The sequence below is a fragment of the Centroberyx affinis genome, unplaced genomic scaffold (genome assembly GCF_046629955.1).
Source record: "Centroberyx affinis isolate AG114_WGS23_722 - 3 ecotype Tasmania unplaced genomic scaffold, CSIRO-AGI_Caff_v1 ptg000392l_1, whole genome shotgun sequence".
NCBI classification, from domain to species: Eukaryota; Metazoa; Chordata; class Actinopteri; order Beryciformes; family Berycidae; genus Centroberyx; species Centroberyx affinis.
In genome coordinates, this window is record NW_027279060.1 from 935,890 (window position 1) to 962,142 (window position 26,253).

Here is a 26,253-nt window from a genome sequence, read left to right on the forward strand (position 1 = left end):
AACAGGTGGATGTTGGTTTCCTGCATGGGAGACCAGAGTTCAGCTGGTGAGGGAGCCGAGGATCTGTCTTAAAAACTTAAGTTATTGTCGACAAGTTAGTGATTAGTACTAGGACTGGGGCAGGTTTTCTAGATAGTTCCCACCAGTAAATATTGTTTGAAAAATAAAAGTTGGCATAAAATAGCAAAGATTTGACTTGCTTTGACTTTTTACAACTTAATTTCTATATTCATTTCATAATAATATTAGACATTCTCTTTTGCCTGCCAGTGATAAGCTTCACATCATCGATTTTCTATGACTGAAAAATATATTGTCAACTGTTTAGTAAAGAATGATGAAAGGAAAACATGAAATCAACGAAGCATAACATTGAATTTAGCTCTGAAATGAAAAGTAAACATTTCGCAAAATGTATTTATATTTAATTACAAAACTATTTCAAACTTACATTTAATAATTAAACGGTTTTACATTATTAATTGAAAAAATAATTTCCTTTGTGAGCGCAATGTAGGCCTACATCTAAACAACATTAACTTTTAGATGTCCCAGTTTTCATAACAGGGTTCCCACACACTGAATTTGGGTGTTATGAATCGAGTAGCCTACTGTCAAGGCCATCAGTCATTTTCAAAAACCTTTTATTTAACCTTTAAAATGATTAGATTTTTTCTCAAAGCCACAAACTTTCAAGGATTTTCAAGACCCGTGGGAACCCTGTCATATGCCTAAGGCACGAAAAACAAGTTGTTGTTTTCACGGTTACAATATAGATAGGCTATATGTGTACACACACAAGAGAGAGAGAGAGGGAGAGAGGGGGGGAGAGAGAGAGAGAGAGAGAGAGAGAGAGAGAGGAGAGAGAGAGAGAGAGAGAGAGATCGATCTAGGCCTAAACCAACTTGAAGCAACTGCCTGTGTGGTGAAGCTACACTCCACTGAAACAATCATCAAATCAACTTAACATTGTGACAGCTTTACAAAGTGAAAAACGCTGCAGTGAGAAATGTGACTAAACTTACATTGTATTCATATCTGGCGGAATTCATCTTCCTCAAATGCTTGGAGTCCAACTGGATCCCAGGTAATTGGTCTAGTCCTCTTTGAACTCCGCGGGATCGAACTCTATCCGCCTGAGCAGCAAGCTCAGGTCAATCCTCAATCCTGAATGAAACTTTCAAAAACACACGAAAAAGGTGGATTGGTAGGCTAGGCTACTTGTTGAAATCAAATCCCAGGCAAAGTGACAGTGTCTGTTCCTGTGTCGTCGTGGCCTGAGAATGCTGCAACACCTGAAACTGACCTTTTCCTCCCACACCTACTGTACAAACCACGCCCCTACCTGCTGCAGCCGTAGTGCAACCTGTCAGCATGCTTTCCATACAGGAAGCGTGTTTCAGTGCTGTGAGAAAGATCAGCCAATCTGAGAGTCAATAGCTGGCCATGTACCCTCATTAATATGTAGAGTTGTGTTCAGGATGGGTTTTTTTTTTATATCGGCCACCTGCATCAGGTCAATCTCGGAACCCATCTCATATGCAGATATCTGTTTATAGAGATTAGCTGAAATCTCGTCTGGACCTAAACACCTACAAAAAGTATCGATGTTTGTGTATTGTGTGGAGAAACGTTCGACTCGTCGCGTCTCAAGTTGCTAATCGGACTGTAAACAATGACCGGCGCACAGAAGAGGAAGTCTAATATAGAACCTGGATGTATTAAACTAGAACCTCCTTGGTCTTGGCCCGGATGTCCGCTGGCTACACCGGAAACCCCGAAATATTGGCCGTCGCCCCCAGAGTCTAATCTGTCGTCAAACGGATAGACGATGGGTTCCGAGATTGGCATCAGGTAGGCTGCACAACAGGCTGCTATTTCATTTTCAAAACATGTTGTTCCCCCTGCTGACCAAATGGAGATGTTGCTGGCAAGCACGCTGAATAACCTGCATCTCATATCAGGCATCACAACCTGAAATGAAAAGTGTAACATGAGCATGTAGAAATTAACTGCATGTTGCATAAGTTTCAAAACACAGCCCATTTTGAGCAGTCTGTATAATCTACATTTATGTAGACCATATTGTTCCAAAAATATATATACATTATATTAGCTATTGGCATAAATAGCAAAGCATTCTGTTCCTTCCGTTTTTAATGTAGCCATGTTATCTGCTTTTATTGTATTGCCTATAAAATTATACTCTGTTGCGCTCTATATAGGCCTATATAGGCTACATGTAAACCTTCTGGTCTTTTTTTATTTTTGTGTAGGCTATTAATCGTGACACGCTCTGTATCGTTTTAGTTGCATTTCATGTTTTGCATTAAAAATAATATTCATCTGGACCATGGCCACTGTTGAAGCTGACGCATGAAATCAGCTGGCAGGCCTGGCCTGGTATTTCCGACCCACTGCCACCAGATGTCTCTCTTCACTAAGCCACACGTGGGGACGCCCTGAGTAAAGTCCATAATAAATCCCCGCAGACGGGGCGTTGAAACAGGGCTTGGTTCTGTCAGACTTCATCCATGTAAAAGCCAACGCTGCCATTGGAGAACCCAGGAGAAAGTGCGTAGCTGCAGGACGCAGACGCAGGAGATATCGGAGGAAGGCGCCGACGAGTGCAGTGTCCATCACTTTAGCTGATGTAACTAGATAGCGTATGTTGTTATCAATTATATTATTATAACAGGTTTTGTCATATAGAGAAACGAAAGAAGGCGTGAAAATGGGACATACCGCAATACCTATATTGATGGCCGTATTGTCCTATTGCGCGTGGGAAAACGTCGAGGTAAGAGCAAGACAATTTTAATAATCTGTAGTCTAATGATGGCGCATTGCAATTTTGCTGAATGTCAACATGACTTAATGACAGAATGCTTTATCTTGTTCATATCGATATGAGGCATGCCATGGACGCAGTTTTTCCCATCTCCTTATTGCTGACACGCACCCTTATCTAGGGCAGATTTAATTTGTAAATGCATGCGCCAGCACCGTCTGCTGATACATTGAATGTCAACAAGAGTAATGGCACATTACGTCGACAAAAATGCAGTGATAGTGGCGGATTGGAAATGCAAATACGGTAATAAGAAATGAATGGAAGTCCACACTAAGGACATGCAATAGGCCCCATGGTTGTATGGCTTTGTGTTTGGCTGTCTGAGCCGATACTGGGCCTTTTATTTGACATGAAAATGATTCTATTGCCCCTTCCTGTATCGAAGGATGGAGAGAGTCCCATCCCATCTGGGACCTGGCCTTGCCAAATGGAGAAATCGGCTTGCATCCATCCTTTAGGAGGGGTCCTCTGGTGCAGCTCTTTAGAGGGATGTAGTCAAGGATGTAGTCATGCATATTCGATCAGTGTTCTATATTACATTTGGTCTTCATAAAAGCCTGCTGGAAAGAACACAAAATTCACAATTGAATATTATAGAGTCTTGCATTCAGTTAGAAATTTAAGGCACAATGGCAGGTGAAGCATGTTGGGAGGATTATCTTCTTCCAAATCCTAATATCATTCATTTTTTGGCCTCACAAATGCATGGGAATTGGACTGTTCCCATGACAAAAGGAAAGACAAAGGAGATTTTGGACATAAATGTTGTCCTTGGGCATTTGTGAAGCGCGTCCAACAAAGGATGACTTTGGCATATCATTGTGCATGGGTGAATGTGATACAAAGTATACTAATGAGCGATATGGGGCTCATTCTATTAGCATCAGTCTCCATCAGTGGCTAGATAAGAGAGAGTGAAAGCCTCCTGTGCAGAGCGACAGATCAATGGGCCAACCAGCACATCACAGTCGCTCCCACCCCCCTCCACACTCATCAGGGCTGACAGCAGGCCCACAGTTTGATAAGCTCCACCTTTTTTTTTTTCTCAATGACTCTTGAGTCACCCATCTTCTTCCTTGGAAAAAGTTGAGGCATGCATGTGTGGGCGTAGTAGGAGTGTGTATGTGTGTGTGTGTGTGTGTGTGTGGGGGGGGGGGGGGGGGGGTGAGTCACGATGTCTCAGCTGGAGCTTTGGTTCAGGTCAAGCACACTTCCCCCTGGAGATGAAGAGTGAATGAATTCGCTCTTGAAAACTGTTAGATAGAACAGATAGAAAACCCTGAGTATCATGGCTGTTGGTTCTAAGTGCCCCCAAGTTACTAAGAGGATTTGTGAGATGTTTATTTATTAGCCATCTTCCACAGTGAGTCTGTATTAGTCATAAACCTCTCTTTTCATTCTGTAATAATTTCACTGCTGTAAGAGCCTTAGCAGGATTACTGCTATGCTGAGGAACAGGGTTTAGCTTCACACAAGGAGACCTGCCCATGAAGGTTTACACTGAAGATTACACTGTGAGAGGGCTGGCTGGCTGGATTACACTCTGGTATTAGTCCTAATAAAACTGTCTGCTTCCCTTAATTTAGTTGACATTCATTCATCAGAGGTTTGAATTGGGCAATTTTGTTTTGATGTCTCATTTATAATGTAATATTTGTGTATCAGTGCCTTGAGCTAACTTCTAATCAGAGTAGGCTATAATCACATTTGTAAATTTAATTTACAGACAGTATTCCAAACCAAGTGTTAGTATATGCAAGTAAAGGCCCCATATCCTTCAAAAGGCATACCTCCATTAGATATATTCTTCAGCCGAAATATACCTTCAAGATCCTGTGCTGTTATGATGGGAGTGACACACTGTTAGCAGGCTGTCACATATGTCAAGTACAGTAATGGATTACATCCCTTCAGCTTTGATGGCACTTACCTGTCACAGCACTGAAAGCATTTAGCTAATTGACAAACAGTGCAGTGCACATCCTGACTCCTACATGAAAGGTCGTCTTTGAAAAGATGACCAAAATGGGCACCTTGATGGGCGGCCTGTTCTTCAATAGCAGTGCAAAGTGTAGTCTGACACTAGGAGGCGTGAATATGGGGAGCAGAAGAAGGTAAAGATTTATCGATGTCTAAGTGAAATCTGTTCATTTGGTGGTTTGTGTGTTGGTAGCCATCAGGTGGAAGCTCTTTGAATTCTACTCTCTCTTTGAGATCACAGATATTAAAGCACCACACAGGTATTACACATTTTCATTCATCAACTAAACGGTAATACGGCAAAACCTCATTTTTACTCAAAGAAAGCAGTCGTTCAATGATTGCGTTGCGTTGTGTAGCTGTATTTCCATGAATTAGCATGTGCTTGGCCATATCTGAAAAGAGAGGGGATGTTAGAATGCAGATACACAAACAAACAAGTTCGCCAGCCAAGAGAGAATTGTATGCTCAGCTTTAGTCAACCAGCTCTGTATTTATCAAGATAAATGACTGCAGTGCGAACCTGAGCCTGAGCACTCCAATCCAGAGAGGCTGCAGAAGCACTAAGGCTGTGGTGGAAGACCCAGAAACGAAGCCATCTACAGGTTCCAGAGAATGCACTTCAGAATATCAGGGAAAGCACAGAGGGAGGAAAGAGGGAGAGAATAGCGAGTTAATGTAGAGAGGGAAAGAGGAGAGGGATAGAAGGCACATTTAGAAAGGATGGTTGAAGATTAAAGAGAAATAGTGAGTCGCTAAATCGCTGTGCTTGTCCCCCCCCCCCCCCCCCAGCAATTTAAGGCCTTGTGCTGGAACACAACCACACAGACTCATGCACCTCCCACCCCCATCTGCCTTTGAATGCAGTAGCACAAGGGGGATTTGTAAAAAAAAAAAAGAAAAAAGATAAGGACAAGCAGCTTTCTCTCTCTCGCTTTCTCTTTCTCTTTCTCTCTCTCTCCCTCACACACACACACACACACACACACACACACACACACACACACACACACACACACACTCTGCCCTACACTCACTTAATTAATTTTAGAGCCAAGAGATAATCGGGTTCCACTAATGGTTTCCCGTGTGCTTGCTATTCTCTACCAAACGCTTGTGCCACTGGGCATAAAATGTACCATTTTATTGTATCACATGTTTTTCCCCCCGTTCTCTGTATCTCGCTTCCTCTCCAAGCTTTTGAAGTGAAATACACAGGACCTGGATTAAATCCTGCAGAGTCATTGTGAAATGAGAGCTACACACATTGACACACTGTACCATTGGAAAGGAATGCTGTAAATGTGCCTCAGCAGTGGAGCCATTACCAGAGGTGACAACTGAATGAAAGACATCTTGTGAGCATTTAATGCGTCCTTCAGGCCATTCCTGCAACGTTGAAACAGTGCCTGGTGTTGTGTGGTACAGAGGGCTATCAGGGGTTTCATTGCTGATGCCACTGCTAGTCATTTAGAGAGTTTAGAGGAACTGAGGGGTGTTGGAAATGAGGAGAGTACGCATTTGTGTTTTGGTGTGTGTCAAGGGGATTTCTGCAGAAAATAAGTTGACATTATTTCCACATTTGTGCAGCACCCTTTCTTTTCTTTCTTTTCTCTCATTACCTGGTTAAGATGATTCAATCGTGTCTGTTGGCTTTCTTGAAAATATTTCAAATTATGAGTCTCAGTTAGAAAGGGAGTAATTCCTTCAGGAGTTTAATAATGTTTGCTTGTGAGGCGCATCACTTTTTATCATCTCTATAGCCTATCATGCATAAACTGATCCAGTGCAATTGAGTTTATTTCTCTGACTCCCCAGGTTGTATGGAATGTGATAGGCTGTTTGTAGGTCACACGTCAGGGCAAAACATTTTAAAATCCTCTGATTTAGGCTACTTCTAATTTCTCATGGATTACTAGGAATGGGACGATATATATATATCGAAATCTAATGTATTGCAATACAAAAATGTGACAATACATATCGCGGGGCAGAAAAATGAATCATCATATTAGCTCCATTTTATTCTGCTGTAGTAATCACAAATGAGATGGCTTGCCCATCACAATTTCAAAATTATATTATTTGTGCTTTGTAATGACTTTTTTAAATTGTTGTTTACATCCTAGCAAGCCGATGCAATTGCTAGAAATATTTGTGGCTCAGAAATAAACATAATTCTGCACAGTCATACTTGTTGTTACTGAACTTTTATTTATGACATTGTATCGTGATTGTATTGAATTGCGCACCCCATTTTGCATATGGAATCGTATCGTGAGATAAGCATATCGTCCCATCCCTACAGATTACTTTTCCCTTCATAGTCCATTCACTCACTATGTAAGATATATAGGTTGGGGGGAGGCATTGCAAGCCTTGAGTATTGGTAGATCTATTATAATTGCTTGCAGCTATATACGCAAAGGCTAAGCTCACCCCTGCTGTGACTGCATGCTGTGGGTTGTGTTGTGTTGGTCTGTGTTCTGTGTGTGTTCGCACATGTCACAAGTTTGGCCAGTGTCACCTAGAGGGAGCGAGATGCCGGCATAGCCATCCCGATCACGTCCAGCCCCTGCTCCTCTCAGGAGCCTGGCAGGGCAGAGATATCACTGCAACCCAAGGTCTTCATACCCCACATGACTGCCTCAGTAAGCCTAATGGGCTGGATTTCTGCAGAAAGTTTAAAGCCAGGGCGAAGCAAGCTGTTTAGTCCTGCTGCAGCCAGTGGGAGGTTTCAGAGGAGCCCCCGTGAAACATCTGCAGTGTGGTGATAACACTTGTCCTCCATGTTCAGGAGGAAAAACAGGGAGAGAGAGAGAGGGAGCAGTGGAAGAGATTGAGGGGCGGTGGAGAGAGGGGACGGCCCCAGCACAGTAGATGTTTTGAGAAACAGAGCGAGAGGTTGAAGGAGCAGAAGGGAGTAAGTGATGTAGAGCATGTAGAATGCTACGGGGGTTGCAGGGAGGAGCGCATGTTAATGGAGGAGCCAAACCCTATGGCTCCTTAGCCTGAGTGGCTGGGAAGGCAGAGAGATCCATCTCTGTCATGTACATGTACTCACAGGTGGCCTTGGGATGAGAGGAGGAGGGACACAGGCAGGAAAGCCCTGTGGCCACAGCACCGAGCCTAATTCATATGAGTCTCATGCCATACTGAAGCAGAAGAGCAACATCCCATTTCCTTAATGGCCCCAGCTGCAAGGCCTGAGAGGGTGTGGGGTTGTTGGTTCCACTGAAACTGACCAAATTGGGGAAGGGAAAATGAATGTTGAATGTATTTTTTGTCAGTTCCTTCTCTCTCTGCCATCATTTGCGTCATTTCTAGCCACAGTGGCGGCTAGAAAACACACAGTTGCTTAAGACTAGGAGTGCTGATCCATTCAGTAGGATTACCGACTCATTTCCTGTGGCACACGCACACACACACACACACACACACACACACACACACACACAAACATATTAAAGCTACAATGACATTGACGGGTACAAATGCACAACAAAGACAAGCATGCAGGTGTACACTCACATACACCCACTTAAGTCACACACTCTACTCACAGATAACTCAGAAGTACACAGACACTGTTGAAACACACACACAGACCCATTCACCACACACTCGCTGCTTTATAAAGATGGCACGCTGCAGAAGGTGCATCAATTATTGAACGCCATGGAAAGGTCTGGGCTCTCGCTTGTCGGCTGGGCTTTAGCACTTGTCACGCAGCCCCTCCAGCGCTCCGGTGCCGGCGCTCTCTTCATGCTACCTGGTCTTGATGTTCCTCCCCTCCCAGCCCAGCCCCAGCCCCAGCCCCAGCCCCAGCCCCAGCCCCAGCCCCACTCGAGCAACACAAAAGAAATTCCCCAAGCCTGCCTCTCCCTCCATCTCCTCCCTGCTTCTGCCCTCTCATCCATCCACCCTGTCCCCCCCTCCTCTGTCTCTGCCCCAGCCTCCTCCATTCTCCCCTGCCACACTGCAGAGGCACTCCTTACCCCTCCCCCCCTCCCCCCCCACCCCTCTTTTCTAGACACTGCTCCCCCATCTGCCTCAGCTCTTTTCAGTGGATCCTATGTGGCCAGTGTCATCTTTTCCCTTTCCCCATGTATACTTTGATTGCTCTTGAATTATTCATGCTCCAAACCCACTCCATTTTATCATCCTTTCTACCCTTTTCTACTATTGCTGTTTTTTCTTTCATACTTAATATTTACAGACGTCTGTCTGTCTCCATCTGTATCTGCTGGTTGTCCATCCTCACCCTGTCTTGCTGATGCACTTAAAGGAAAAGTCCACCCTTGGATGCTCTTATGCTGTTATGTATCATCAGTCTGTGATGTCCAATGCATTCCAGGAGTTATTTTGTGAGGAAGTGATGTCATTTACTTTTTTTGGTGTATCCACTTTCCCTCAACCTGCCTTGTCTACTTCAGTTAGTGATTTCCTACAGAATTTCCCAGAGTTTCCCAGAATGCCTTTCGACAACCCCCAGAGAATGGCCATGAACTTGTAGCTGTGTTCAGCTGTGGGTTGTGATCAGAATAAAGCTAGCTTGATATTGGATATTGGATATTTGGTGGATATTTGTTTTTCCACTTTCACGAACTTGTAAAGTAAACAAGTAAAAGCACATTAATTAATTTATTTGTGATTACTGGAGGAGGAAAAAGAAGAAAAAGAGAAAAGAAGAAAAAGAAGAGGAAAGAAGAAAAAAAGGGGAAACACAGGAAACAAGCTAGTGAGAAATATTTTCTCAAATATTTAAACCAAAAACATCGCCAGTAGCTGTTTTTTTCTGTGTGTTAAAGTGTTTTAGGGTGGAATTTTACTTTAGGAGAGGGTACATTTCAAAGCAAAACACTGCAGGATTCTCTCTCCACCGTCCCTTGAGAGAGAATGTTCTCACAGCATTTGACTCAATGTTCACATCCTATTCTGCAGTCAGTATTCAGCAACAGCAGCATAGATTCTCCTAAGGCTGCACAGAGATGACTCTGCCTATCTTTTACACAGTATATACAGGTGGCCTGCCTACTATAGAGAACTGGGTTGGTGTTGTAAACAGCTGTAGATGATGAAAAGACTCAGGTGCTCCTGTGGCTTAATCATCAACAGAAAGATTCAGCCAGAGATAGGGAGCGACAGAATAGTATTTCATTCTTTTTTCAGCTGAGGGTCATCACACTCACCAAGGCCAAGCTGTGTCAGTTAAGAGCCAATATTCACCCAAGCTCGGCTGACAAATTGGATATTTCACATGAGTCAAGCTGTGGCTTGGAATAAGAACGTAATAAAAGTACAAAGCAGGACTGGAGGTTCCAGGCCCTGGTGAGGGGTCTTTTTACAGATTGTCTCAATGATTAAACCATTTTCCCTTCGGTTGGACAGTCTACGGAGACTTTATGGCCTGAGGAAATGAGATAATACTAATATTTAATCTACTGAGTGATTCTGCAGCACAGACTGGCAGACTGCACAGCCAGCACACATTATCTCACCAGAGTGGCCCGGACTAAAATAACACTCAGAGGGCCAAGACAAGACAGGCCATGTCAGCCTGGCATTATCTCAAATTTTTTTTTTTTCAGTGGATTTATCAAACTGTGCCATCTATTGTTACTGGAAAATGCCAGCCTCCCACCCAGTCCTTACATATAAATGTGCAGTTGAGCTGAAATATGATGTACAGAGACTTAAGCAGGCAAATGTTTGATAAATCACTTTTTCATGTTCAAGAGCAACTTTACAGTAGATTTTCAGTATTTCACATGTAGCATCTTTATTACATTTCTGTAATCCAACCATTTGATTGCTTGGAACAGCCATATATACCACTTTGCCACTTACACCACTCAGTTTACTCTAAGTAAACTGATACTTTAAGTATAGAGTTCTATGATAATGAGATTATTAATATGAAAAATTGTCCATTTCCTTTGCAATAGTAGGTGTGGGCGGTTATGTACTGAACAAATTCAGAGTCTTGAGGTTGCAAGGAAAGGCAGTGGGCGAAGTTGATTAAAACGAAATGGTAAGATAAACAGTTGTGTGATAACATGCTGGCTGTGTAGCCCTGAAGCAGAGGGAACAGAAGGGATATGTGACGCATCATTAAGTCAGCTACTGATTCACCATGAGGAGCTTTGCCCGTGGCAGCCAGTGAACAAGAATGGGATCATTGGAAGTAAATACAACCGTACACTGTCACTGATGGTGTCATAATAATAATCATAATAATGTACATTATAAAAACATATTTTGTACATAAACAAATATTGCTTTGTGGTAATTATGGATCAATACCACTGCCTCACATGTGTAGCCTTGCTGACCAAGGATCAAATGCCACCAGAGCCTTTATTGTCGTTGTTGTTGTTATTCATGACAGTAATTATTATTCGTTCAATTTTCATTGTCACTAATTTCTATATTTTATTATTACAGCAGATAAGATAACAATAATATGAAAAAATAAAAACAGTAAATCACAGTAAATGGACACAATTAATGGACACAGTTGAAACATTTAAATGAATGCAAATACAGTTCACTATATACTAACTGAGCAAAAAGAGTATTTCTTAAATCTGGTGACAGATATTCACTTCACTTTTTTTTCTCCCAAGGAATTATTATTATTATAAGGAAAGTAATTTTTCCTCATCCTAAATTTGTACTGGTGGGGGAAAAAATTAGCAAAACTCAGCAGTACCCAGCATTGCATAAGTAATTTAAGTGGCTTGTAAACAACCAACAGGCAGTGACAAAGAAACCTAACCAGCCATTAAGACAGTGATCATTGACCTGCTGAGGCTCCATCGCTGAACCAAACATATGGAGACGCTTTCATGTGAGAAAGAGAGAGAGAGAGACACAAGCAGGGAGTGAGAGAGAGACTGAGTGACATGCTTGCAATTCTGTAGGGAACCAGTTGCTACGGTAACAGGGAAGGTAGCCGGCTCCTGTGGGTGGTGTTACCACAGCAACCAGCCTCAGCGGCCAAGTGATGCTGCTGAGAGGGAGAACGTAGAGGAAGGAGAGAGAGAGTGAGAGAGCGGGCTGAAAAATGTATGCATAAGAGTATGAGAGGAGCGGGTGAGACAGATGAGAGGAAGCTGATGTAAAACGTGGGAGCGCCGGCGTCACCAGGCGTGATGCGAGGCACTGTTTCATCAAGTAGCCCTCTAGCAGAACCTCTGTTTCTTTGCCTTGTATGGGTAGGAAGCCGGCCCCAGCAGACCCAGCATCAGCTGCTTAGCCTGCTGTTCATTAAAAGAGCACCTCATTACCAGGAACAGTATGCCAAAGATGCTACGCAGGGCAGCATATTTGGAGAGAGACCAGGGGGAGAGGTTGTCCCCCCACCAATATCTTTGCAGTTGGCTGGGGTCAAACTGGCCATGCTGGGCTTTTCGAATAGCTACAGTGCCCCCTCTAACCTCTCACTGGGAGTTCATGACCAATATGTTCCCACTGTGAAGATACCACATGCCAGTGAGTTAAAGCAATGAACCGACTTTGGCATGTTGTGAGAACTAGAATTAGACGTTATATATATGCTATTATATTGAATCTGGTGATGTATGTTAAATATATGTTATTATATTTAATCTGGTACCTGGAGTAAATGGTTCCTTGGTCTGGATCTGGTGCCTTGGCCAGTAATAAATGGTTCAATTATTGCTTTTCCTTCTCAAGTGCCCCCACACACCCCACACACCCCACACACCCCACCACTCTGCCTCTGTCTCTCTTTCTGTCTCTCTCTCTCTTTAAGGGGCTCAAACAACACATACATAACCTCAAAGCCTAATTTCCATATGATACATCTGCTAGACAGGCTGCCAGGGGGGCTGGTGGGATGTGATCAGAATTGTATATGAATAAATGAGAGGCAGTAGGAAAGAGATATATGCATGTTTTTACTCTTATTCCCTCTCTATTTTACTCTTCCTCCCTCTCTATACTGCAGGATATCACTCCATCTTAAACTACTTGTGCTGGAAGTTTGTGGCTCTGCTGGGCTGAGATCAAGCACTGATTTATTGCTCTGCCACTGTTAGATATATGCACATTCAATTCAATTCAGTACAACTTTATTTATCCCACAGGGTGCAATTTAAAGGATGCAATTAAAGGTACAAATGATCAGGAAAAAACAAGGCATAGAATACGCATTTAACAAAAAGAGACAGGATAAGACAGACTGCCAGATTAATAGTTGACCATTTGCATATTTGTGCTATTAAAGTGCAGAGTGCGGGCAGAGGTCAGCCGTCAAATGCATATAGCTAGTCCCAAAGGACTCAAGATACACTGCAAAATATACCCATCTTGACAAGCAATTTAGTACTGAAAGTACTTAAGTCTCAAATTTTATTTTTCTTAAAACAAGTGAAAATATCTACCAATAGGATGAGATTTCACTTGTTCCCGCTGCAAATCAACATGTTTCAAGAATTTACTTGAATCAAGTAACATCTTGATACTGGTGAATTGATCCTCCTTATTTCAAGATATTGTGACTTTTTTCAAATTGTCGAAGCAGTTGACACTGAACATGAAAGTTATCTCACCCTATTGGCAGATTTCTTCACTTGTTTTGAGGAACACACGTACACACTAGGATGTGCAATACTCATGAAGTACATGAAGTGATGAGGAGGTAAAAGTAGAGTGGGAGAGAACATGACATGCAGATCCATTTTAAGAGAAAGTAGAATACACCCAGGGAGAACAGATCGGCTTCAGTACAGATCGGCTGCAAAGACAGCAAAGTCAAAGGCAGAGTGAGGGGCTTGAGAGGCAGCAAAGGCCCAGAGCATGAGATAAGAGGGAGGCAAGAAACATAAGAGAGGCGTCAGATCATATTGATGCTGGCTGCCTGCTGTTTGTTAGGGAGACCGTAGAAAGGCTGTCAGCCCTTAACTGGATCAATTATTTCAGTCATTTAACCTAAACATGCCCTCATTTAGGCATTGAAATTCCCTTAATCTACTTAAAACATGCTCAAGGGCATTATAATGTTGCTTAAAGACCTCCAATCTCCCCCTGCACAAAATAGGCACTATTCAGACACCTGTTTTAGAATAATAACTGTCAAAAACAAAAAGGTATCATCTCCATCCTTCCTTCTCAAATCCAAACTCATGTAATTTCCTAATCTCCGATAACCTGCTAAATTCAGGATCCGGTTCCAGAGGTGGATTACCAATTTCACACTGGTAAACAGATCCAGCTCAATGCCTGTCTGTTAGTCAGTTAAATGGGGGCCACTGATTCGTAATGCTCAGATGCAGAATAATGGGAACATCGTTGCTGTCCTGTTGTGCCCTCAGGATTATAATCATCTGCTGTGTTGTTATATATTTTATCATTATGTTATGCTGCCTTACCTGGAATGTTTTCATCAGAGGCAAGAGGCACTGAACCGTGTGGCACAACAAACAACAAGATAGGAAATAATTTTGTGTTTGTGTAAATTTTAGCAGCACAGATTAGTGACAGTGCACAAAACATACTAATGCCTGGAAATGTTTGTTAATAGAAATTGGGAAATTAGACTTTGAACCTTTGAATGTTTAATACTGACTCAGCCTCTTGATTGTGTTTACTGTATAAATACTGATTTGGAGGGCTTGTTTGCATTGTGTCAGTCTCTATCTGACTGCTGAAAATCCCTGATTCAGTGGCAATTGTGTTGACATTAGGGTGTTTCAGATGGATCTGCAGAGCTCAAATCTCAGCTAAGCCTTTGATTCCTTCAATCCCCTGAGGTAGCTCTTCAGCTTGAAATCACATCTGCAGGCTCACAGTGCTCGGCATTAACATGATGGCATCTCCATGTTGTGATGCTTGACTGTCAAGGAGATTCACCACTGTTATGCAACAGGAGAAATTCATCAACGTCACCAGAAGGCCAGCCATTTCAGTTTGTTTGTGTGTTGAAGAACCTCATTTACACAGGCATGTACTGCTTCCAGACTCTACGTTCGGCAGGCTGAATTTCTGAAACATTATTACATTACTCAGTTGAGGTGTTTTCTGTGGGAGTTTTTGGCATTGAGAGGATTGCGAATCGGCCAAAATCCCTTGTATTTTTGTCTTTTCACTACAGGACAGAACACGCACACAGCGTGGCGTGATGATGGTCCATGACTCAGAAGAGGCATTTGTTGACATGTGGGTGGAACAGAGAGGCAGACATGAGTATATGACCAACATACCCAATGCAACAGAATTTCATACTAGCCTGAGTACGAAATGCTGCTCAGTGCAGGCTTTCGCATGACGCATGAAACCACGCTTCAGTATCTGTGGGAGTCTCCTAAGTTGTTCTTATAGTAATGGAAATCTTTTGATGAGTCTTAGCAGTGACACGTGTCCTACCTTTCTGTTCAATTATTTTATTAGTGTGAACAAGCACACAGGAAACAGGTAACAATATAACTTGTACATCGGAAATAATTAAGGTGTGTGGACCCCCAGAAGACTGAGCAGATGAAATTCCAGGTTTGTGTGTGTGTGTGTGTGTGTACACTCTCAGAAAATAAAGCACATCTTTGTACCTTTAGGGGTACAATGGCTTGTCACTGGGGCAGTACCCTCTAAGGTACAGCTGTTGTACCCTTGACACTGGGTACTTATTTGCACTTTGTATTTTGTGTGTGTGTGTGTGTGGGTATTGTTTTTCGTTTACTTACAGTCAATATTATATCATAATTACAACATTAACTGGATAATTGTATTAGCAATTTTTCATATCCACAAATCTACTTTTATTTCTTTTATTTCAAGGCTACTCAACCATAGCCTACAAGTTAAAATCTACCTTAAATAAATAAGGAAACAGTAAAACCTTCAAATCTAAGAGTAAAATTAATATTTTACCTAACTTTTTTTGTTTTTGGCCTAACACACACTGTCTCCTGATATTGTACCTTAACATTTAGAAGAAACGGTACATATATGTACCTTTTACTGCTTGGGAACATATATGTACCTTTTTGGTCCTCAAAAAGGTACACATAGTTACCTTGAGGTCCAATAATTAGCCCTAGGGGGTACATTAGTGTAGATTGTACCTTGGGGGACAGAAATGGACTCCTGCTGTACCCCTATTTCTGAGAGTGTACACACACGTGTGTGTGACAGAAAGAGATAAAGACAGAGAGAGAGAGACAGGGAGGGAGGATATCTGTATCCTTGGTATTTGTTGTGAGCCATCTGTGTGTTCCCATGTGTGAATGTAGGAGTCTTGGGAAGGTGAAGCATCCATTCATGTGGGTAAGGAGCCTCCGGCCCAGCCTCATGGTGCCATACATCGGGGAAGTCTGGCGTCCAACTAAGGTCTTGTGATTCCAGGAGGAGACAAAGACCTTTAGAGAAGAGAGATAATTCAGTCTTGACTTCTTTGCTATTCCCCAGCTGCAGCAGCCTGCAGAGTGATACTTGGGAAGATAAGCTTAGACCTTGAGAATGGATCTGCAACTCTGATGCTGTATAAACAGACCTCAGTGAGTACAGCTCTGAATAAACATGCTCCTATATAACCATAGCCATCAGTTGGCTAGCACTGCCAGCCCGGAAATCTCTGGACTCTCTCTGGCTATGATGCCAGACATGTCCCGTATTTTAAGCCATACTTGAAATTAAATCAAATATCGGGAGCTGGGTTTTGGCTGCTGTTTCAGACCTAGATGACCCCTGGGGGTTCATGGTGATTATGGGGCCATCTGCTCCCAGTGTGCCCAGCTGGAGGTTGGACTGCAGTAATCTGGATTGATGAAGCCAGACTTAGTGAAGGCCATGATGTTAGCACATCTTCACAACCAAAAGCCTCCATCGTAATGGTTGATGCTCAATATTAAAATGAAGTAGCGCTCAGTTGCTTTATAGCTGTGTGTGCTTTACAGGATGTCTGCCATAGCACAATACATAAAACACAGTATTGTCTAATATTTTCCATTCTGCCAGTCTCCTCAGAATAGCAACTAAATGGCCTCAATTAACGATTAGTCAGGCAAGTGTAATGATGAGTGTCAATGTGCAGAGCTAACCTGCTCCATCCTCCTTTGTCCCTTCTGCACCCTGAGCCTCTGGCAGACTGATGTTGCTACTCTTTAATAACTACATGCCACACCAGGAAGAGCCCTGATGGAGCCTATGAATAATTAACAAACATGATTACCATGATGAATGCTCCCAAATCTATCTGACCATTTAGCACCAGCCTAGGGAGGGAGGAACAACAGAGGAGTGTCAGGCATTGTGTGAAAGCTGTTAGGGAGGGAGAGCGGAGACTGGAGGGATGGCAAGGATAGGGTGGCTGGGGAAAATGAGCGGGGGTGGGGGGTGGGGGGAGCTCAGCCGTGAGGGGAGGGAGAGAGAGATGAGAGAGGGAATGTAGAGAAAGAGTGAGGGAGTGGCTCCTAGCAGGCAGCCACCTACTATTCAGCCATCTGTGCTGCAGAAAGCCACAAAGACATGGACAGGAAGGCACAACACAGCCTGTGTGCCTGTGTGTGTGTGTGTGTGTGTGTGTGTGTGTGTGTGTGTGTGTGTGTGTGTGTGTGTGTGTGTGTGTGTGTGTGTGTGTGTGTGTGTGTGTGTGTGTGTGTGTGTGTGTGTGTGTGTGTGTGTGTGTGTGTGTGTGTCTTTCTGTCTGTCTGTGTCTATGTTTGTGTGTGTGTGTGTGTGTGGAAGCCTACACATGCGCTAGAGTGCTGTGTGTGCATGGGTGTGCACATGTTCGTTGCACATGCATGCGGGAGGCCGGTTTGTGAGTGGGGTGTGTGTTCACCTCTCTTGTGATACAGTTGGCCAGTCCACGATGTTGTAAATAAACAGGTAAACACATTTTGTACTAACAAAATAACCTATTGGGACTTTTGCACTAATTTCATGACTTAACAACTGATGAAGTTCTGGCTGTGTTCCATTGTATCACTATTATCTCCATTCCCCATTTCAGACTTCAGCAAGTTACATTCAACATGTTGTATAGGGCTATGATAGTAAATACATAAGGTTGCCAGTTGGCCATCAAATAAGGCTAGGTGTTCAGGCTAGCTACAAATAATGAACAAACCAAATGAACAACATCTTTGTATAATAGTATCAATTTCCTGCTATATTCCTGATTTACTAACCTACTGTAAATGAAGATACAAATCAAGATAATTTTAATCTCCCAGTTAAAAATGTATAGCTGCATGTTTAGTTTATTATTGTGATTATTATTAGTATTGTGGTGAGCCTGCAAGGCAGGGGTAGATTCTTGGTTAACTGAACTAACTGTACTAGTGTCAAGCCAGCTATAATGAAAGAAATATGGCACAGTTTTCAAAATAAAACCTTTATTGATGAATGGATCCTGGAATTTCACAAGTTGTTGCATCTCTATGATGTGTCTTTGGTTGTCTTATTACAATGTACATCATGGTGATGTAATTTGGTGAGCTGGGATCTCCCAGATCCCTGCTGCTAGGTTGGGATTAACCCCTCAGGGGTCTGATGTCTCCAATTCATCATCAGGTGTCAAGAACACTCACTGGCATCCATCTCTGACTGGAGAGTCTATGTTTATCTTTTAGCTATATAGCTACAGCTATAGCTACATAACTGGCTACATAACTGTTCCCAGCACAGCAGCACCAGAGGACTTGCTGTCTACTGTAAACCTCTGATACATTTAGGCACGACTATCCGATGTATGGTCTGGCAGCAGCTTGTAAAAGGTGACAAATGATGAGCGGGCTCCTCCCCTCCCCTCCACTGCTCTGCTCTGGCTTGCCTGGCAGGGCCAGGAGATTGCATCATTACACGGGATGAAGTCATCCTGCAACATAAGGGTGGAACAGGTGCTGAAAATTTAATTAGGACAGGGTGGATGATGTTGGAGGAATATGTAAATGTACTGCCCTGGCTCAAGCTCAGCTCTGACTGGCAGGCGTATTCACACTGCAAGATTCTAGTTGTTGGAGTCTCTTATTCTCCCTCACACTGACATTGGGGTCATCACTATACAGTATATCCTCCACACTGCAGCATAATGTCCTCTACCAGAGGGAGATCTGTGAAAATGATGAGTAGCTATTATCACATCTGCACCAGTTGCCCCACAGCTTCTGTTCCAGTATGCTCTGTGCTCTCCACTGTGTGAGAGCACTCACTGTTTCCCTGTGATGCTATCTGCTACGGAGACCATGGCGGCACACAGGTGATTACTGAGTTGAGCAGCAGCTCAGTATACAGTAGATGTTGAGAAGTAGAGAAAAATAGAATATCAAGGGAGCTAGCAGAGGGAAGGAACCAGGCGAAAAGGCAGAAAGCCAATCGATGTCTCCGGGTTTATGTCACCCCGCCGTTATTAATGATGCAGCGTTCTCTGCAGTGGGGAGCTGTCAGGGTTCTGGGCTGTCTGCCTGTTCAGCCTCCTCAGCACTAGGCCATGATATGTGGGACTCAAGATCAAGCTGGGGGTGGGGCAGCACTACCTAACACCCCCCAACCGCCCCACACACAGCAACACAGATACACACACGCACACTTCAGCACACCACAGTTCTTCTCACTGAGACATCGAGTTTTAACTGTCCAATTAAGGCAGTCCACGGGGGAAAGGAGAGTGGCTCTGCAGCCTATCCTCTCCTGGAGAAGAAGCATAATTGTTGACAGATTGTGAAGCATTATTGTGAAGCCAACTGGATCAGGGATTTCTCAGCCAGCCTCTGATGGAGACTGGGAGTGTTTGGAGAGACTTACACTGCTGTGGTCACACCAGAACAGTCCTAACACAAAGTCTAATTGGCTTCAAATACAATAAAAGCAAACCACTAAGACATAGAAAATCTCGGACTGGGTATTTGTCAGTCCAAAGGACAGGCAATTACAGCTATAATTTTGTGGTATAAAACTTGGCCAAAACATCTTAATTGAGGCACAAGCATGTGATTCACAACATGAACTATAGCAAAAAGGTATTTTTAGCTGTGAATGAAAGCTTAATGCTTTGCAACAAAGGACCACTGTCTGTAGCTGGTAGTCTGTAGCCATTTAATTTGACAATGTGTCTGTGTTGTAAGAACCCAAAGCACTGTGGGAATAGTACATTTTACTCATGTATTTCTGTAAACATTACCAAGTCACTTTTCCTGCCCTGTCCTCTCTCATCTACAACCTTTAGCCAGAGCTTGTTTTCCACTTGACTGCCATTATTAGGTAGATGCTACACTTGGTTGACTGATTGATTTATCACTGAAAATTTAGCATCTTGGCACATCCCATACACTGCCCTATGACATGTGAACGAAGGCAACAACACACACCCTGACCAATAAATCTGTATAAATAGTTCTGTCCTGCCCTCAAAATGATTAAACCAATTAATGAGGAGAAATTACCTTGCTTTAACTGAACAACTATAGAAACACACAATTGGACTGGCTGAGGCTTTTATTTTACAGTTGAGTTTACAGAAATATCAATAATATGTGATCTAGTACTTGGTAATAACAATAATAAATATGATGCAATTTATATAAATGTACATATATGTATTGTAGCATTAACATGTAGCCTAATTTTAAAGGCTATACTGTCCGTTATCATTTACTATTGGCATTCCCAGGTTAAAGCACAGTCATGTCAGATGTCACTCAAGATCCTCAGTATTGGATTAACTGATTGTACAAATTAGTTTTTTTTTTCTTTCAAAAATGAGTTCCACAAAATGTACAGACCTGATCGTCGAGATCTGGGATATACTGGATGATGAACTTAAATTAGTGATTTTTATGGATATGTAGAATTTTGTAAATAAAGTCTTAAAATACAAAAAGATATATTTCTATCCAGCAATTAGCCTACTCAAAATGCAAGTGGCATCCTAAAAGTATTTTTGATCTCACTATTTTGGGTATGAATATGAAGGGATGGCAGGCATGATGTTTTTTCTGTGGTCATGGTTGTCGGTGGTGGTTTTGGTGGTGACCAGCCGAATGAGGAAGGAGTGATTATTCTCCAAACTGGGTCAAAGACAGACAGGAGTTTTTCTGCTGCCAGGACATAGGAGGAGGAGAAGCCACAGACATATAGAAGTGTACTTCTCAAAACGGTATTTCTTATTAGTGGTTATCACTGGAGGCAGATCTAATCTGGTCCCAGATCAGAGTGGAGATTGGGTGTGCGGCCACGCCATGCCGGAGGTCAGGGCCTCAGGCTCCTGATGGACTCCTATTGATTGGGGGGAGCGTGGCGATACAGTTGCAGTCGCGCAGCATTGATTTTCTGCAAGTGCAGTAGTGGAGAGCAGGCAGGGGGAAGAGGCTGGACCAGGGGGAGCTGCCAGGTTATCTTCTCAAATATCCGGAAGTATTTTTTTGTGGCACTGACCTTCCCCGAGTCAAAGAGATGTATCTATTTAGCCATTAGCTCAGCAGCTACACTGGATTGACTGTTTCAGCAGCTTAAGCAAGTGTTTTCCTCTGCCTATCCACCAACCACGCATACTCTTTGCTTTACCGATAAAAAGATCCAATTGAGCATAGTCAATATCTAACACGGTCATTCAGTTTTTGCAGGAGAATCTAACATCACACACTGTGAAACTAGAATAAATAAATTTTAGGTCAAAGCATGGGTTGCCTGTGAACTTTGAACCCAATCAGAGAATTCCACAATATTCTGAGGCTGCAAATCCATTTGTCAAGGTTGTAGCTACATTTGAGGGTTTATTTTTAATCCACACACTCATTATCATAGATTCCCCTCCTATCTTAAGCCCAATTATAATGCATAGACTGCTCTGGGCCTATTATATTTATTGTATATTTACTCATGGGTTTTTATATATTTATTTTTCTGTATGAATTTTAATTAGAACTTCAAACACTTTAGCTGCGGTCGGCCAAGGCAGGGCTTCCCTTTGATCAGGCGTCACTCGCCCGCATTTTTCCTCCTCTCCTTCTTCCCTTTGGGCATCTTCCTTCTAATTGGCTCAGTATTGCTCGTCTCATCTGTCAGTCAGTTGGTCTATCTCTCTGTCTGTCAGCACAGATAAAAGGATATGAGCCATTCATAGGCTTGGGGGCTGCAGGTTGCCATTTTGAAGAGTTTCAGGGTCGGATGGCAAACATTAACTCTTGTTCTCTGCTGTGAATCTTACTGTCAAATGGTGCCCTAAGAAACACACATTATTCTGCATTACAATTAAGTCATGCAACCTGCATGAGACAAAAATAAGGACCGTGTGCTTGTCTTTGTTAGATAGTCTAGGGCCATTTCACTTTTGCACTAGCGATGAGTCATCCATCCAGAGAGGATATACTTTTGTACTTCTCCTTGATTCTTGAGGAATAATGCTAGAGGCTCACTGATGTCAAGATTTCTATTTTTTCCTCCGGAAAATACAGTTTAGTCTGTTTACGTCAGGGTAGATCATGTCCTTGTTTGTGCTGTTTATGGAGCTTTGTCCTCTATACCTAGTCTCTCCCCACCCTCCCTTACTGCCCTCCCTTCTTCATCCCTGGGCTCTCTCTGTGCTGTGTTAATGTAGTGAAGTGGCCCAGCGGTCAATGAGCTTGTATTAACACCTGACTCCCAGCCCCAGCTGCTGTTTGTTCCTCTATGTGGGCTCCCCTGGGCCCTCCCCCAGGCAGAGTCAACATATCCCACGATCAATAACAACATCCTAGAAGGCCGCTGGAAGAGAAGGCGAGGGGGGGCAAAGGGAGCAATCTTTTACATACTGTTGTATATCTTTGCCTATACACCTTCTTCTTCATCCACCCTTTCCTTCTTCTCTCAGCTCTCAGTGCTGTCAACAAACAGGGGGCGTAGGCCATCGGTCGATAAGTCAGGCTTTTTATTGGCTCTTGCTGTCACTCACTTCAGGGTTACAGCAACAAGGAGTCTGGTATGGATCTTTCCTGAACTTTTAGGTTTGCCAATATTCTCTTAAAGCATGCAGTGTGCGCTTGATTGGTCTATGCATTAGCTTCCTCGTCCTTCCTCCACACTCTCGGTTTCGATCCTTCACACACTCTCTCTAGCACACAAACACTCTTGCCTACACCCTTGGTCTAATAGAGGATAGTACTGGAGTGCATTTGGGAATGATCCATTGTCTGGTCTCCCTGGTTCAGCCTCAAACGCTATAATATCCGCCATTGTGTTTGTATCGACTCCTCTTCACCTCTCTCAGGAAAACATCTAAACCTCCCTCTCTCGCTCTCTTTCCCCCTCTTTCCCTCTCTCCCTCTCAAGGCCCTGGCCATGGCCGAGGTGAATGGGCCAGGCCCCCTGGTGGCTGAGCCACAGATTGCCATGTTCTGCGGCCGTCAGCTACTGCACATGAACCCAGAGACTGGCCAATGGGAGCCGGACCCTCAGGGCCGCCAGGGCTGCTTCACCGAGCCTAGCCAGATCCTGTCCTACTGTCAGGAGGTAGGGATCTAAGCACCACATCAAACGTTGCAAGGGAAATAACATAAACTTAAACGACTGTAATGAACACCAGCCTAGATCAATGCTACGAACATCAGCATAATCCGAATCAGGATCACCCATAATGGCTGAGTACTCAGTTGTATCAGGAGCTGGTTCTGGGAGAATGTAGCATCTAGTCAGCAAGACATTGTAGAAGACATAGCAATCAGAATAAAACAGCAAATTCAATTTCCTGTTCTTTTTTTCTCTAATTTGGTTTGTCCAACACCTGTCCTATCAAATCTATATATTTGACCATATATAGTGGAGTGATGGTGGTCTATTGGAATATTGCAATATTTCATTTGTGCCACCATCCACCTCTCTTCCTCTTGTTACCTGATGTGTGTACTCTGTAAAGTCTACTGTAAAGTAAGCAATGGCACACACACTGTCTACACATTCCTGCTTCAAAAATACATTTGTTATGACCTAGTGCAAGTGTAAAGTGCAACCATGCGCCATCTGGAGGCAAAACAAGGCACAGCTGCTATAGAAAGCAGCAGTCGTGCCTGAATTGACTGTAATGCGATTAGCTGGCACATTATGCATCTGTGATTGCTTTTCCACAAAAGCCCTCCCTTTTTCCTTGACATTTGTGAAGAAAGCATTTTAGCACGCATTCAGACTCTAAGCCAACTACATTTCTTACACCATTAAACCTCATTATGAATTTGTGCTCCAAATTATTGGCCTAGATTTTAATTGAAAGTAGTCAAATGTGAAATTGGAAATATTGAAAGACAAGAATGTTCAATGAAATTATAACTTCAGTTTGCCATGTCACACCATGGCTTCAGACAAAAGCCTTACACTGCCGTATATAAGTAGTAGGTGAACCAGAGAATATGTTGCATGACTCTTTCCCTTGTTAGTCTTCTCCCCACTGACTGTGCTCTCCCTCTTCCTCCTCCCTGATCCTACTACTTTTATTCTTCTCTGACCAATCTGTCCCTATCCACTGCACCTCTCGTCTTCTATCCCTCTGTTCTGTCCATCCACCTATCTGTCTGTTTCTGTGTCTCTGCCATTCTGCGCATGTGTCCGTATGTCCAGATGTACCCAGCTCTTCAGATATCCCATGTAGAGGAGTCATTCAGACCCGTCACTATCCCTGCCTGGTGTAAGAAAGGCTGGGGCCACTGCCAGACGCACCCCTTCATCGTCCTGCCCTATCGCTGTCTAGGTAAGAGCAACACACCTCTTTGCGGTTAGGTAATTGTCAATACCAACAATACGCAGGTCGATACTTGTGTTCTTGTGGAGAACATTCTTCCCAAGTTGCCTGGGAGAGAACGCAAGCGCAGAGAAAACATCCTTTACATACTGTGCATGAGGACACACCATCAATTAAGACGCACAGGTGTTCACATCCCCAGCTGTTTAAACCATCACTGTATTATAGACTATAGACTACTGTACTCTAGACTGTAGCTGTGTTTATTTATGGCAACTAGTTTGGACATGATGCGTTGTTCTTGCAATGAATCTTGGGGCTTCCCATTCATTCTTGTCAGCCAAATCAGCATCCGATGCATCCTTGATATTTTGTGGTTTGGTTAGGGTTAAGTAAACCTCTGATTTCATTATCTGTCCTCTGTCCTTTTTTGGAATTGCTCATTGACAGTTCAATAGTATGTAAAACACATCATGGAGGACAGAAAGACCCCTGTCTCACTATTTGTACTTATTCTTGCAAATATCCTCCTGCACAGTATAATTAACTACAATTTTAACTTAAGCTTTAATTTGATTTGATTTGATAGAGTTGATTAAGAGTTGTGCACCGACATTTAAAAAGTGAATTAGCTTTATTGGCTTATTGGCATTAAACACAGTGGTCCAAAATGATTTAAAAGTGGATAGACATATATGGCTTCTGTAATGAATATTGTATGTTCACTGCATTTTGTCTGTTCAAAGTGGTTGCACAGTACACATTTACATTTTGTGTCAGTCTCACCTATGCACCCTATCCACAGCTCAGTAATACCAGCACACTATCATACTTCTGTTTTATGTATTTTATGTATTCTAAAGTTCATGCGCCACTAGTTTTCTCTTTATATTCTCTCTCTCTCTCTCTCTCTCTCTCTCTCTCTCTCTCTCTCTCCCTCTCTCATTCCTTATTAAAGCACATTTATGTTTGATGTTCCGTTTTCAAATGCAGCAGTGAAGTCTAGTTAAATCTCTTATGCTCCCCCATCTTTCTCTCATCCATGCTGCAGAGGGGGAGTACGTGAGTGAGGCCCTGCTGGTTCCTGACCGATGCCGTTTTCTCCATCAGGAGCAGATGGATGCCTGTGAGAGCTATGTGTACTGGCACAACATTGCTAAGGAGGTGAGAGGGGCAGCTATATGGCAGATGTTTTCCTAAGGAGAGTTTAATTTTAAACACATAGACATATCGGCATATTCGTGAATAAGGAAATGAAAGGTTTTTAGCCCATTTGAAGCTAGTAAGCTGTGAAAAATTTCCACTCATGCATTTTGCAGATGCTTAAGTATTCACTTAGCCTACACAATTTACTATTCAGTGCATGTTTAACATCCCTTGTACAGCCAGTCCTACCAACAGTAGCAGACTAGACCCAACAAGTCTCCACAGTGGTGTATTGTGTATCACATCATAATTCATCAGTACACCTGCCTGAGGTGTTTATTACAGAGCAGAGAGGTGACAGAGTTCAAGCTGTATCTCAGCTTCATATCACCTCCAGTCAACTTCTTATGTTCAGAGAGAGGCTGCCCTATGGATTTTTCATTGTTTTGTCTTGTTATAGAATGCATTTCATGTCATTGTTTAAAATACGAAAATATTCTTATGTGTGTGTTCCTTTATTTACTCCCAAGTTTTTGTACCTAATTTAGAGATTTATATAGCTTATGTGTAACATTAGAGACTTATTTTTTATACCCTTATTATA

At 42.8% G+C, this 26,253-nt stretch overlaps 1 protein-coding gene across 4 annotated transcripts in view; it reads left to right on the forward strand.

The window, feature by feature from the left end:
- Positions 1 to 2,571: 2,571 nt before the first annotated feature.
- Positions 2,572 to 26,253, forward strand: part of aplp1 (amyloid beta (A4) precursor-like protein 1) — a 33,285-nt gene continuing 9,603 nt past the window's right edge. For all 4 annotated transcript variants that reach the window (XM_071516044.1, XM_071516045.1, XM_071516046.1 and 1 more), the window contains exons 1-4: positions 2,572 to 2,800; positions 23,105 to 23,284; positions 24,383 to 24,512; positions 25,555 to 25,667. In XM_071516044.1, the coding sequence (XP_071372145.1) occupies positions 2,735 to 2,800; positions 23,105 to 23,284; positions 24,383 to 24,512; positions 25,555 to 25,667 (489 nt within the window). In that variant the 5' untranslated portion in view covers positions 2,572 to 2,734. The remainder of the gene's footprint in view (positions 2,801 to 23,104; positions 23,285 to 24,382; positions 24,513 to 25,554; positions 25,668 to 26,253) is intronic.